The sequence below is a fragment of the Platalea leucorodia genome (genome assembly GCF_965183815.1).
Source record: "Platalea leucorodia genome assembly, chromosome: 5".
Classification (NCBI taxonomy): Eukaryota; Metazoa; Chordata; class Aves; order Pelecaniformes; family Threskiornithidae; genus Platalea; species Platalea leucorodia.
Window position 1 is genome coordinate 58,575,444 of NC_138827.1, and position 16,085 is coordinate 58,591,528.

General features: G+C 38.5%; 1 protein-coding gene across 2 annotated transcripts in view; it reads right to left on the reverse strand.

Moving 5' to 3' along the window:
- Positions 1–16,085, reverse strand: part of DIP2A (disco interacting protein 2 homolog A) — a 136,662-nt gene that overhangs the window by 71,780 nt on the left and 48,797 nt on the right. For both annotated transcript variants that reach the window (XM_082311659.1, XM_082311658.1), the window contains exon 3: positions 6,742–6,861. In XM_082311659.1, the coding sequence (XP_082167785.1) occupies positions 6,742–6,861 (120 nt within the window). The remainder of the gene's footprint in view (positions 1–6,741; positions 6,862–16,085) is intronic.

Here is a 16,085-nt window from a genome sequence, read left to right on the forward strand (position 1 = left end):
AAAATCACCATAGCTTAGTCTGACATCTTTTCCTGTGTTACATGAAAACTGTTCCATTTCCACAAGTAAAAATCCCTCCTGCTCCAAAGCATATTCACACCATGTACTTCAGGCATCTAACTTTTGCTCCCTGACTACACAACACTATTTACTGCAATAAATGAGATTAAAGAGACACCATGACAGAAGCAAGTTATAACCCCAGTACTGGAAGCGCACAGCACCTTTAAGAGAAATGCCAGGGAAAAAAAAAAAAATCCACTCAATGAAAAATCAGGAAGCTGCTTTTCTTAGTCACGTCCAAATGAGAAACAAACTGTTTCCTTCAGCCTGGCCAGATGGACCAGATAAATCAAAATAAGCCCTGTGCGTATGGTCCCAGACACCACCTAGATCTTTGCAGTAACAATGTCACTTTTCAAGTCTGCAGCTCCCCCCAGATAATCTGCTCAGTGCTATATTTAAAATATATATATGCAAATACACTATACCACCTGTATGTTCTTACAAGACTTAGGAATTTACTAGGTAGATGCTTGTCTCAAGTAAGAACTTTTTGTGCAACTAACCTGTGAGGTTCAAGGACAATGCTGTTAAGAGGGGAAAAAAAATATTTAAAAAAAAATCACTTCTTAAACCTCTAACTTTTGAGACAAGATTTTTTTTTTTTTTATATTGGGCACCATGTTGGATTTTTGCTGCTGTCCTTCACACCAAGCAGTTGTCAATAAATGTTTTACGAATTAAAAAATCATTACCCTCTCCCTATGTCTCCCTGCCTCCCTTCCCCACATCTGGGCTGCTGCTTTTTGTCAAGTCTTGGTTTCTCCTGATCCTTAGTTTTGGATTTCCCCCCACCCCATTGTAAATGTCCACCATTGAAGCTTATTCTCATGGATACCTAGAAGCAAACCTCTTTATTTCACAAAACTCCAGAAAGTTTAAGCAGAACTCACAGACTTCTTGTTTTGCTGCGTTACTTTGATGCACCAAGGACATTACTGCTATCCATAGACTTAGGAGTGTTACTTAAATTAAATGTTATTTTTGCAGCCTTAAAAGTTAGGGACAAAATGCCCGTTCCGCAGGACACATTTCCATAGCAGAACTTTCAGTCAAAACCAAGCTGCATGTTTTTAAAAAAAGATGGTAACTATTACATGCATTCACTTCAACCATGCATAAAACTATATATAATTTAAAAGACATTTTTGTTACGTTAACATCTGGTAGGAAGAAGGGGAACATAACAAATGTTTTTTCTTCAGAAAAGGTCTTCCAAAAGAGAAAATTAACACACAATATTTATAGTCTGTATATAAATTCATTAAGTCATTAAATAATGCTGCAGGTAAAAAAATGAAAGCATTCTTAGCTAGTATACAAGGGTACGTTGAGGCATTTTAACAAAGTAGAGTGGGACAGGTCATAACATCACACAGATTTGTGGTAGCAAGCATGGGAACTACTTTTTATTCCACTTCCAGAGGGCAAAAGCAGCACCACCTCCTCCTCTTGCCCTCTTACTCCCACTTCAAAACCTGGAAAATACTAGATTAAATGATAAAAATGCAACCAGAAGACAGTCAGGATAGATTATTATTCTGTTTCATGTTTTTAGCGCAGATTTAACTCATCAGTTCTTTCTGTACTCATTAAGATTTCCATCTTGAAATTTCTCTTTTAATATCTTGTCCTTGGATAACAACTGAGGACCATCCTCTGTCAGCCAAATAGATTAAATATTTGGTTTCACTGCCCTGGAACGCTTTGTTCCTATTCCACATTTCCTTTAAGAGTTTTTCTACATTATGTACAGGATGAAACAGACTTCAGTAAAAAAAAGTAAAAGGAATGAAATAATTTTAAGGAAGCAGAACATTTACGGTACAAAATTCATAAAGTACCATAAATTAAAGTTTAATTGGATATTGGAATTGCAAAAAGAAGGTCTCTACCATTGTCCATTACTAAATTCTTAAAAATTTACTGTGAAACTGATATAACATTTAAGAACTGTGGACTTCAGTTTTCTTCAGCGGATTGAATAGTCATTAAAATCAGATCAAATGTGACCTGTTTTACATCATATTTCTGAGAACAGGGAAAACAAATGTTCAGCAGTGAACACTGGAAGAGATGAACAGCAAGTCCAGCATCTTGTTAACATGAAGATTATGCATACCAAAGTGAGAAAAAAAAACATATGCTACCATCCAAAAGCAGAAGAAAAAGTCTTGAAAAAATAGTTCTACGTTTCTGCATTTTATTAAGCTGCAAACAACCATCAACAATTTATTTTTGATTCAAAACAGGTTTTTTTCCTTCCTCTGTTGTAGTAAACCACATAATCTTCTCTTCCATTTTATGTACCTATTCTCATTTTCTTTCCTTCTACATGTCCTTAAAAAAGGACGGGGGAGGAAAACTAAGAAATAGTTCGTGGACTATAAATCACTCTTACACCCTAAACCCTCCAGCTATTAGAAGAGCATTTTTCTTTCCTGTTTGTAGCCTCTGCTTGTTTATCAGCCTCTGATTCTTGTTTCTGCCTTAGGCACAGGAGGAAGAATTTCTACAGTTTGAAGAAAAAATGGCATTCACAGGTTGGTAAGTTTCCCTTCTGCTCACAGGTCTCCAAACACCAGCAGCTAAAGCAACCAGTACTGTCTGCCTCTACAAACAGCTGCTGCAAACTAGTGTCTCATATGATTGCCTCCCTGTTACAAGGATTGCCAGTGTAAAAAAAAAAAACAAAAAAACAACCGGGGGGGGGGGGGGGGGGGACACGACCGACAGAAAAAAGTAAAGATATTTTTTTAAAAAGTAGTATGACTCCAGGAAGGCTGGTAGAGCACATAGGATCAGTGCAGGATCAAGCGCTATGAAAGGAAAAGAGGACAGGGGAAAGGAAAAGTAAAAAAGGAAAGGGAGAGAGCTGCTGTATATTGCATGCTGCTGCACAGGTTATCACCCCTGCACACTGAGCAGGCTTTTCCTCATCTGGAGCAGCTCCCCAAATGCATCTCTGTATCCTGTTCCAGGCAAGCTGGGAGAATAGTCTATATTACAGCTGTTTATCCAACATGCTGAAGAACAGAAACCAGAAAAAAAATGCAAGAGTGGAAAGAGAAAGTATAGCTGCTGGGAAAGCTTTTTCAGACACCCTAAAGGCTTACCAGCTAACTCATTTGTGTTCTTATCCAAAACCAGGCAGCAGTGGGACTGAACATAGGAGGCGGCACAGTGCCTCCACCAGAAGCCGCACACCTTCCCTGAAAGAAAAGCCAGCAGCAATAACAATACGCCTATCACCAAGTGTCCTCTGAACTGAGGGTATGAGGGCCTCAGCGCTTATCATGGACAAATTCTTGCAAAGTCTCTACATTTCTCACTTTCTCTATCACACTGTCATCATTTAACAGTATGAAAACCTAGTTAAAGCGCTGTAATGTTAACTCCTATTCTGTGAACTCTTAGGTAATTTAGTAGCCTACAGTATTTATTGATGGTATTTACTGTTTGGTGATATTTACTGCTTGAAGACAAAAATCTGTGGATGATAAAAATTATAGTTAATTTAAATGGACAACAACTCTGGGAAACTATTAAAAAAATGTGCTTATAGCTTGTAAATGGCAGATTAATTGCATAAAAAGGCAAAATTGTTTCACTTGCTTTTTTGAAGTAATTTTTATGTTAATGGTTCTAAAAGAAGTATAATTGCTCCAGAAAGAGATCCTGTTCTATGAAAAGTTGCATTCCACTCTCATTCCACCTTGAAAAGGACACAGAACTGATGAGATGCAAAGAAAGGAAAAAAAGAAATAAAGAATGGAAGGAAATAAAAAAAGAAGAAACAACACACCCTCTACTCCTTGCAAAAGTCTAAAGAATAAATAAGGCAAGCAATTCTATCCAGTACGCAGAATTATAGCCTAAAGCTGTTTATCATTCACAACAGGTAAGGTGTGTCAACATACAGGGAAATTTAAAGAGGTAACAACATTATAAGCTGGTGGTGGTGGACACCTTTTCTTTAGGTGAAAATGCTTTTAGCATAGCTAGAATTTCTCAGATAAATTGGGACTGCTTTGTGAAGCAAAACTGTCATTTTTTATGCCAAAGTAATGGGAGGAACAAAGTGAATCTACTTCGCAGTAACTGGTGTTTTCTGAAATGTCTTGTCAACATTTCTATTCATGCTCTACGTATACATAAATCTCACAGCATGAGTAGCCATGAAAAAGAGCATCAACACTGATGTGAAGCATTTTCAGACTTGAATGAACTAGATGATTCAACATCTATTAGAATCAGAGTAGTAATACTTTCAAAGAGTAAAAACACATGCAACAAACACCTTGCATTTTTCTTTCTGTCTCTCTCTACATTGAGATAAAGAAGAGAACAACTAATGCTATAAATGTGAAGAATTTTTTTCTAAAATTTTTTCTATTTTTTTTTCCTGATTTTTTCTAAAGATTAGAGAGGAAAAAGGGGAAAATATATTGGCTTCTCAAATCTATATCTACATTACGTTGCACAGACATAAGTTTAACTTAAGTCAAGCAAAACCTTCACTATTTGGTTTTGATACCACCTAACTGTTTGGTTTTGATACACTAAGCTTTGTCATATACCACCAATCGGAAAAAGAAATCCAATTACATGTGTTACAACTAAGAACTTTTTCCCCAAGAGCTTAAATTTCAATGGGAAGAACACACTCTAAGCAAGAATTTTTAATTCTTTTTCTTTAAGCATGAGTTAGGGGAGCAATGATGGGAAGGACATGGCAGTCCACATGAAGTACTACTTAGGGTTTTGGCACTGGCCAGTGATAAGTACAAGAAATAACCTAAACCCCCTACACATCAGGCTTCATCTTGAATAACTGTCCACTGGCAGGATTGCTTGAACACTTAGGGTCATTCAGAAATACTCATATTGAGATGTGAAAATATCAGCTGAGCTCTAGACTGATGAGAAAGTGAGCAGTACTTCAGAATCACGGAAAGTCGATTTAAAGAATCTTAAAATCAACAAGGCCATAGAAATATTCACTCTAGGAAAAGAGGAAGCACTGATAATTAGCACTGATAGTTAGACTAACATTTAAAAGCCACATCTATTCTTAAGCAAGTATGCTAGCTGAACTTGTTAATATCCACCCACTTCTACATGTCTTGCACTGTAATACTAATGAGCCCTATGCCAAACTTCCCCCAAACAATACCAGTAATATGGTAGGGTTATTTACTTGCTTCTTGTTGTGTTTGTTTGCTTTTTTAAGTATCCTCAGTGCAAGCTAAATAGGATATCTGAGGCTCCGAGACAGGAAAACTGTCTGTGTATACAGCGTATTGCTCTGGACCCTCCTAGCTCTCTTAGCTAATGGTTTCCAAGTATTCCGTGTTGTAGCCGTGCTCTTTTTGCTGATTTTATTTCTGTTAGTTTAACAATATGCTACTTTAAATGAATTAATTTCTACCAGATTCATGATTCTACTTGTAATTTATTTGGAATCTACTTGGTCACAAAGTAACTTGGAAATCATGGCTGTAATTCAACCACTAAATCTGTTTTTTTCCTGGTATATACTCAACAGTAGAATTATATTGATGATACATTTCAAATGCAAAAATAAATTCAAATGACCAATTTGTACATACTCTTAAACACGTCATTTAGTTAATTTTGATAGTATGTGATCTTCCCTGACATTAAGAGGTTTCTTCTTTGTGTAGCTGAATACATACATCTTTCCCAGGAGTCCATATATATCCTCAGAATATTTAAGAAGTCTCATTCATCCTTCAGTTATTCGTAAGGAACCTATACAGCCATATCAACTCCATTTCTGAAGCAACGTTTTAAATGTCAGCAATGCAAATATGATGCAATAACCACTATGCCCAAGCAGTTGCAAAGCAAGGTGACACAAGATCAACAACATATTAAGGATGTGCAGTGCATGTCATTACTTGCACTTCTCATCCCCAAACCCAAGACATGTAATTACCCCAGAAAACAAACCGAAAAATTTCCAGTTAAAAGTCCAAAGGTATGTAGGAGAGAAAAGCTTCCAAACACCTGCCTTTTCTCACTATTGTGACAAGGAATTTCACAGGGAAACAGTGTACTTCAACCACCTGAAAAGTAACAATGGAAACAGGATGTGATGAGGATATTGGTATTTTCACAGAGTTTCCAGAACAGGTTTGTCACACTGGTGTCCGTTTAAAATTAAGTAGAATATCCATTGTGACATTTCCCTTTTTTGTGCACTTGCTTGAAACCAGGAAATATTTGAAAGTGAGCTACAGTAAATATGATAATCCTATAACCTTCCTTTAACAAAATAGTCCAACCAACCAAGCAAAAAAAAACCCCACAACTCACACACTGTAGTCTTCTGAGTGTTTAAATAACTGTTCTCTAGACCAGAAACCCAATCAGCAAACAAGAGAAAATTGTTAAGCATGGTGTAAAATTCACAATAAGAAAAACATCAGAAGGCATGTCTACAATTTCTTTCCCTCCCAGTATTTCCTCCGTTCTGGATTTGAACAGAACCACTCATGTATAGAAATACAAAAAGCTACTTGAAAAATATTCATTAGGCTCTTCCCTTCTTCCAAGGCACTTCCAAATTTTTCTTTAGGTGTAGGTACTACTTTACTGGTACACTGTTCCTCTTAAGACACCTGATGTTTTAGCTACATTTCTTTTCCTTACCAGATCGGAAGCGCTCATCCCTCGAGTTGGTAGAACGGGATTTCTGCTGTTTAGATAGAGCAGTGGTAGCTTGTGAAGAGCCTGGGACTCTGTTCTCTGCTTGTAGGCATGGATCCACACCTGAAATACAGTTTTATTTCAGTACAAATTCAGGTTCACAAATAAAATATCTGCTTCCCTTGTCTACATTCTTTTACCACCCTTGACACGTACTTACAAGTTCAACTGGAGCCCTAAGTCTATACCTTTAAAAAAAATCTCATCTTCCAATTGCATTTTAAATTATTTAAACAAAACCCAGCTTGATCTGATAAGCATTTCACACAGAAGATAAGAAACACTTCTGAATAACAGAAAAACTCCTTTGTTCCTTGCAGGAGTTTACAATCATTTGTCATTAGGTGTTGTGTATGTCAGATCCATGCGGAGGGAGGAGAAGGAACCAATTGTCTCCCAGCTTACTGCTAGACATCAAGAGAAACGCTGCAGACATACTTACAATTACACATTGGACTTGGAGATCCTGAACAGACAAGATGATACTGCTCCACCTTTTAAATAAAACTGGAACTACTCTGGCGAATTTCTTTTGAGTCTAAACACAAGACAGCTAATTTGAGTAAAATTTAGGAATGTGCGTATCTGTTTAATCTATTCCCATTTAATAGAACGATACTCAGAAGATTCACATTTTACAAAAACTGCAATTCTCTAATAAAAACTTTGCGGATATTAAGGGCAGAATTACCCTGTCAGCTTCAGCTGTCTAAAAACTACTGCTCTAATCTAGGTTGGCTGGGTACTTTATATACTCGTTAAAGGATTACAGATCTTCCCATCCCCATAAAGGGCAACAAAAATAAGAGGAACTGAACCACTCTCTAGTTGTTTCCTCTGCACCTGCCTACAACAGGGCTCTAGGCAGATAACCTAGAGCAGGTGCCTACCTTTAGGCTGGCTAACGTTCAGGAAGATGAATCTCACCTTTACATTCTAGCATAGCAGAAATAAGAAATCAATGGGGTAGACAGTAACTATTAAACGTTCGCTATCACTCCCCAACCCCCCAAACAAGGAGACTCCCTGCTGGCTCTTGATACATCTGCGAGGACTATACAAATTTGAGCTAGGAACTTACACTTTCAATTTTATTTTCTCATCTATTATACATCTACACTTAAAGTAAAACACCAAGACCTGAAACCTCTGCAGGTGCTCTCTGAGGATACAACGTCATGCACAGCCACAAGAAGCCAGAGGAACATAAGGAACAAAGAAGCACTCTCTTCAGTTTGCGCTGTTTTAAGACCAGTGAATGATCACCTTCAGAAATGCAACAGCCACTACATATCAAGTACAACAGGTGCAAAACTACAAAGCAGTTGGAAGGTTTTTTGTATGAACCTATTATAAATTTATGATCTTACGTGGCTATTTGGCTTAGTGTCGTGTTTAACAGTAAACTTTTCTTTGCCATATATGATCTGCTGCACCAAGTTTACTATGTTTCTAGACCTTGTACCATATAGGGCTGAGTGTATCTTTCATTTTACTCTTTCCTTCCCTTGAAGAGCTTCTGCTTTCCTACCTGCCCTCAAGCCTTGCTAGAACTAGAAACAACACTTTCAAAATGCAGATATGTACAGAAAGCAGCTTTCACTGAACTGAAGATGTCACTCAAGAGGAATCCATGCCAGTTCCTTTGGAAGTAAAGCTCTTTCTTTAACAAGCAAGAACAGATTCTTCTTTCTCTCATGGGCTTTCTGTTCCCTCCCCTTCCCCCCAGGTGTGTACCAAGAAAGAAACTGGTAATTAATTGTTAATAAATCTAGCAAAAGATCTTTATTAAGTCCTTTCAGTAAGACGCGGTCTTCACATTGGTAGTGTAAGTTTTCAAACAGTAATTAGATTAAATATACCAGTTCTACCTCAACTAATGAAAACAAACTTTCAAATACGCTCTTTAAATATAATATCCTCAAGAAAAGTGTTTTATCATCTTCCTGACTGGATCAGCTGCTATACATCAGCTTTCTTATGTATCTGTTAACACCACTAAGTGAACGTGCTCCATAATCCCTTTTTCATCCCTGTTTGCAGCTGAGAGTTAACCTCTCTGGATGTTGAGAAAGCAACCTTGAGTTAGCCATGGGTTCGGGGAGGGTGTGTGGGGAAAAAATATAAGCCTAAGTAACAGAAAAGGAAGGAACATTTAATAAATCATATAGATCTAACTTTTCGGAAATTAATCCAACTCGAGAGACGTGCTCCTGTCTTTTACAATTTGCTATCCAGAAAGAACAAACACATTCTCACCTAATGGAGTTTTCCTACTCTCCAGAAGTAAAGTTTTTGAAGTAGACGACAGGCTAAGTAACATCAAATGCATTTCCCAATAGGGGAAATGAGACAGGCCAGTAAAGAAACTGAAGCATCCTCAATGGAGACCAGTTGAACATGGAGCTGAGTAAGCAAACAGTATTTCAATGCTACCCAATATAAAGATGTAACGTTCCCTGAAACACTTTAGCCGAATTCTGTTTCTAAAAAAAAAGCAAATTTAGTCTACCAACTGAATTGATTCAACATACTTGATACTCGAAGAGTGGTGAAAATACTTGAGAATTGTATTTTACATTTCATGTGAACAAAAATTTTACATAACCACGAGTCAAGAGTCCAGAGAGATTTGTTGATCTGGAAACAGTAAACAACCACTTCATATTTCTTTAAAAAGACTGAGGCAAGTCATCTCCTCAAAGCCTGAGCCAAAAAAAGAGCAGATGCAAACGGTTAACACGATAACTAAGGTGGAGAAAAAGAGAACAGGACAAGCAGCTAAGCTGGGAGTCTCCCTAAAATAGATCACCTGTTATGAAATTTTCAGACAACAGCATATCTACATTAGGAAGGTCAATGTGCCAAACATCAGGTCAATTTTGTGCGATCTTGTTACAAGAGACCTTGGGTGAAGAAGGCAGCAAAAGAGCAGGAGATTTTTTTGTGTGTGTGCGCGCCATTTTATTCCTCCAAAAGAGGGTTATTAGTTGTAAGTGGAAAAAGAGGTTAATGCTCTACTCATAATTCCTTATTTTTATGTTTTCCAGTCCTACAGTTCAGTACCCAGCTTTCCAAACCTGTCTTTCTCCCTGGGCACGGCATAGCCCATGAATTCCCATTTTGAACTCCTGTAGCTGGTATGTAAGCAAGTAACTACAGAGCCTTGGAATCACAACTCAAGACCACAATCAAGCCCCTTTCCCACTCTGTGATCCCATGTGCCTGACAAAGCTGGTCAGCATAATTTGACCAATGACACTGCTGCATCTGGCACAAGGGTTTAGCTGTTGAATGTACAAGAAAAATAAGATGGAAAATAAGTTAATTGGAATAATCAATCAGCAGGTGACATACTGCATGTGGGATGCTTCCAAGCCATGTGCAACTTGAGCATTGCTATCTGGCCACACCAGTACTGGGGGGAGAGGGAGTGGGGAAGAGAAGGGACCCCAAATAAGCATAAAGAGTGCATGAAAGCTTAACAGCTCCAAAACCAGAACCCTCTCCTCCTCCAACACTTACGGAACAGATTTTTGTGGATCAGAGTTAGGGCAGCGGTACTGTGATGAAATATATATCAATAAAGTTCCCTTTAAATTAGGATGAGGCACAAAATCAGTGGCACAGTTGGAAACCACAACTGTGTTTCTTCAGGTTAAATCTCCCTTTTTGCTTTCTCAAAGAAGAAAGTTTCACATCATAGTGAAAAAATAACCAAGGATGAGTCTGAAAAACATCACTTTTTGGTAAAAATAGTAAGATACTGCATCTAACTCTTAGGCTACACAATTATGTGCAAGAAAAATCCTGTTCCACAAGCTTGGTGAACTTGTTAATTTATTCTGGTGCTATGCAAATCACTACCTTAGCCTCCAGCAAAAGCAGCTGGATAATTAGGCTAACTCCCTCCATTCACACTGAAGATCTTAACAAAAATAACATTTTAAGAAGTGTACACTAAAGATGCTTGATCCACTATCACTGTATTTTGTCCATTTTTAGCTTACCCAAAGTTAGCAAGAATGAAAAGTCATCTTAAAGAGGCTGCTTGTTCCAATTGACTGAACAATATGCTTCTAGTGGATTAAATTAAAGTTCATATTTGAATTATAACTGTATTTTTGCATCCATTAACACTGGAGAATTAAGACTAACACTGACATTTCTAGCAATTTTGATTTATACAATCAAAAATTATTTTACTATAAGAGCACTGAACAGTTGACAGTACAATGAAGACTTTGCTAGCATCACTGGAGAGGATGCCTAGCTAAACACATCTGGCATCAGATAGGCAGAGATAAAAATTTCAAAAACATACTTAGAAAAAGCACAAATTTATATGCTAGAGGACTCTCCTGGGCAAACCACATGAAGAGCAGTTGCCCTACTGCCTTTCATCTCATCTGCATAAGATGTGATGTCTTAACGTCAAACTCAACGGTTTTTAAAGACTTTCACCAATGTCTCAGCAAACTCTTATTTGAAATAGCTATTAGACATTCAAATTTAATTACCTTCACAAAAAGACTCAACTTGAAATTCATCTCCTAAAACAGAAATTCAGGCAAAGTAATTTCAGTTCTAAACTAGGTCAATTTATATAAATATAAATATAAATATATATATATTTATATATAATATATAAAGTTGTACCAGTTTACTAGCTGAACCTTTCAAAAGTATTCTCTCTTCAATTTACCATTAAAACTTGGAAAAGTAAAACCAAAGGAGTTAAAAGAGCATGGCAACAATTCCCTCATCTCAGTTTTACTTGCATTGCCAGTTATGTATCATGCCTCCAAGCACTCACAGTCTGCATAAGATGACGTATCATATTAAAGAGCTTTGCAGAGAGGAGAAGGGAAGAGGGAGGCTGAGGAGGAAACTTTAGGCTCTTCATACACTATTAAACCTTTCTGCAGCTGTTGAACTGGATCTAGAAATAAGAAAGGAACAAAAGACAACAACCAGATTCAAAGCACTATAAGAAAGGAAAAGGGATATGACAAGGCAGAAAATAAAACAAGTGTGGGAAACTCCCAGTCTGGCTCTAGGCCAACCTTCCAGTCCGTCCAGCCCTGCTCTAGTCCCTCTCTGCTGTCTTCTCCACACCCAGCACGCTGCTCTGCCCAAAGACCATGGCTAGCCATCCAGTCTGCAGCATGCTCCTTCCCTTGCTGCCCCTCCGCCCCCAGGCTCTTCAGCCCATCTCCTCCAACCCTGCCTCTGGTTTCCACTCCCTCTCCATGGATTCAAGCCCTACACACCTTCTGTTCATGTTTCTCTGTTGCGGCCTGTTTACCACCCACACTTGCATAGGGACCATACCAAAACGAGGGAGGTTTTTGCAAAGGACTGCAGTATTTCTTAGTTTCCTCTGCCTCTGCCTGCCTTAAAGGAGAGGGAGCTTCAGGAGTTTCCTAGTTAGAGACAGGCAGTCTGTAAGAATAGGTAAGGTCTTTCCTGGCTCGTTTTTCAGCCATTTATTAACGCATGCAAGGGGCAGGGGCAGGGCCAGGTGTGCTGGAAACAGCCTCTCCTTCCCCGTTAGTACCACTCCATACATCATGGCAGAAGAGGTGCATCATTGTGCAGCACCTTCACATGAAGTATCTGCATGTAACCCCTTGATTTCACCATCACTAGGGTACCTCGTACTCCCCAGTCTTTTCAAGCAAAGCTGCGTAGCTGTGCTAATGTGTACCTAGCTTAAGTACAGCTCCACAATAAGTCATATTAATTCCAGATCTCTCTACATAGAATTTTAGATACAGCTATTTCCTACCGAACTGTAAAGGAAAAAAAGCAAACTCTTCTCACAAAAATTACCTGAGATGCTAAAGTTTTACCTAAAACACATACGCTGAGTTCCAGATCTTTTCATAGAAAACTTAAGGCAGGAGACTAAATAGAAATTATTCCTCAAGAGACTGATATCTGAGGACTGAGGATCTCTCTTTAGTTTTTGGTCTGAGAAGACTCACCTCGAATTATTAAGCATCCAGTCCTTACTCAGGTCACAGTTCAATTTTATCATTCTTTGCTGTCATACCACATCCCAAGACATATCACCTGATACACACATTTTTGTCTTCAAGATCTGAAACTATCTAAATGTTCGCATCTTCCAGGTCAGTGAAACTTAACAAGGGTCTACCTAATGTAATTTATTACCCAGAATAAAAAATTAGAAAATAATGAGTTAAAAAAAATAGTAATAGGTATCATATACATGCATCATGCTTGACAATCTTCCACTGTTCTATAGCATTTTCTTCTACTCCAGGAAGTAAACTTCAGCTTGTAAGTTTCCACTTAGAGAAAATGAAACAATTTTAAGGGCGTTATTACTTTCCATTAAAGGAAGCATACAACAGCATCAAAAAATACAAAAGCATAGAAGACGCTTGTTAAAAATTCAATTAATCCAAATACCAGCCAGGAAACTAAACTACCTCAATGAAAATACCAGTGGCAAGAGACATGCTTATTTAGACATTACGACAAGACTGGTAAGCAGAACACCTACATTTCATTAGCACCCACATGACATTATTCCTCAGAATAATAGTCCATTCTAAGCAGCAGTTCAGGAGATGCTTCACAAGTAGCCCAGCTCTCCTAACATAAGCTGATCCTGCCTGTCAGTCACAGCCCAAATTAATATAAATTACGTAAGTGCCATGAAGTGCAGTTCTAAATCCAAGCAGGCAGTAAAAGAAGAGGAAACCAGATATGAAAAGCCCTCATGGCAGAGAGTCACCAAAATCAACACTAGGAGCAGGGAACGGCTGGTGAAGCACAGAAATCAGAGGAAGATGGCTGGCTGTGCAGCACCCAGCTCCAGCAGAGAGCAATGGGACAATTCAGTCCCTGGACTTTGGAAGATCCCTGTTAAAACACTTCTTGCTCAGCTATCAACTTTCAAGGTGATGTTCACCACACCACTTACATAAATTTGGTGGTATTAGCTGAGCCAGCAGAGGCAATGTCTATTTAAGCACACTAATAGAAAAGAAGAAAGCAAGCTACCAAGGATGACGGATATAACTACATGGTGCAGTTGGCCAAAGGTCCTCAGACTTCAGATCCAGTTCACTAAGACAGAAACCTCAGGGAGCCAAGTTTCACTGACACACCCAAGTAACTGGCCACTGAAGAGAAAAAGAGCTTCAACAAGATAATTCAGGGGCATCACAGAGAAATCCTGTTTCCATATTAGCAGCCCTAACGGAGGAGAAAAGTTTCCATGCAAGATGGCAGCCCCCTAATGAAGAGAAATTATTCCATACTGTGGTTGCTTGATAAGATGGCCAGATTTACTTTTGAATTGATAGATACATCTCTAGGGGCAAGAAAAAGGGAACTACTGTGTTAGGTGTTTCAACCATGAACCAACCGTTTAGATTTCTCACAGTATCAGAGAGGACTGCATGATGACTTGTCACCTGGGTGTAAAGGTGAAAAGTTCTCACAACGTATCTGAACATGGTCTTGCAAAATATTGAAGATGAACCAGCAGTAAGAGTTCATGTAGACACCAGTAAGGCAGGAAAGGCGTTTTGGAGTTACAACTTGAACTGGTCAGAAAGGAAGCTGAAGACCAGCGCTTTTGTGGTAGCATAATCATTCCCGGTGAAAGACACAGAATTACACCAGGAGATGGAGACAACATGTGCCTGAGAAAACCGTGGAACAAAAAAAATGTTTCCAGTTAATTGAAACTGATAAGCTTTTGGAAGAAAAAGCAACGGCACAGTAAGCAACAGAGCATCTACAAGTGTAAGGAAGCAAAATTAACAGCCTTGGCAGACACTATCCCGTAACTTCATCTCACAAATTAGATGACAGTCTTGTCTTCGTTTTTAGAGATATCACTTTTAAATGTCTCCTCCCCTTCCCTCCAATCGAAATACTATTTTCCTTTACAACGCAGTCGTCTTTTCCTTTTCAGCAAGGCTCCCCATTCTCTATCTCTTTTTGCCCTAGAAGTCTCCTCCAGACATCTTTTGCTGAAGCTTTACCAAAACTAATGTTCCCACAGTATTGCCTACGAGATGATGAAGAAGAGGGACTTGTACTACAAGCGAGAGCCAGAAACACCCACATGGGACCATCTCCTATTCCAGTCTTGCATCTCAAGTTCTCCAGAGGGAATTTCAGCAGAAATACACTAACATAGGAAGGATGAAGTAGCACCTGCACGTGTTCAGAGCAGAAGTCCCTCAGCTAATACCGAACACCAATCTCCTACTTAGCACAACACATCAAATGGAAAGGAACTGGGATTTTCTGGTTGCTTTCATTGCTCAGACAGTATCCAAGGAACTGGTTGGGCCATAATTACTAACACTAGGTTTAAACAAAGGGGAAAACTCTAAATGAGCTAGAAAAGTTGGCTGGTATTCCTATCTGGCGGTTTGCTTACGATAAGCCCTTTGTCAAACCTCTCAGCTGTTAAACTAACTAATTCATATTTGCCATTACCACACCCTTCTGCAAATATTTTGAGGAGCGTTGCAATATGATTGTTCAGGGCAGCCATCCAGCTTACATAACCCTGTTTACATCGAAGAATAAACTCTTCCCCTGACCTGCTTTGCACATAAACCCCGCTTCCTTTTGACTGTGCCTTGAAGCCAAAGTCAGTTCATTTGTTTTCAAGAAAAACAACAGGAGAAAAAGTAGTAACACCTTACATGCTTTTTAATATTTTTGGGGTTTAATGACCCAAACAAAGGAAAGCCATAAGTGATAAAACTGGAGCAGAGGAAACTGCAAACCAAAACATATTGAAGTTTATGCAGAAATACAGTACCTTTTATTAGAACCAGTAACAGTTGGGACAAAGTACACAAGAAGAGGAGAAAAAAACCCCCTTGATTTCAGATACAATTCCTGTATCATACAATTCCTGTGCATTTGTAGGTACTTCACTTTTACCAGACATATCAGCTAGTAGAACATTTCTCTGCTTACAAAAACCCTTTTGGCAAAGTCTCCTTGTATTATATGGCTTGCAAGCAATACTACCACTGATGACATGGTGCTTTAAAATTTCAAATTGCCTTTATAAAGACCTCACTGATAAAGATGTTGATGCAGGAGAAAACATCAGCTCCTGGGAACATACAAATGAGTAAAGGACACTGACTGAATAGCATTTCTGGTTTAGGCCTCAAAGAGCTCCTTAGAGATCTATGAAAGAACAAGCTGAAATCACTTGTCCTTACTTTAAAAACATCTGAAGAACCACGTGTTTTAATTAAAAAAAAATATGA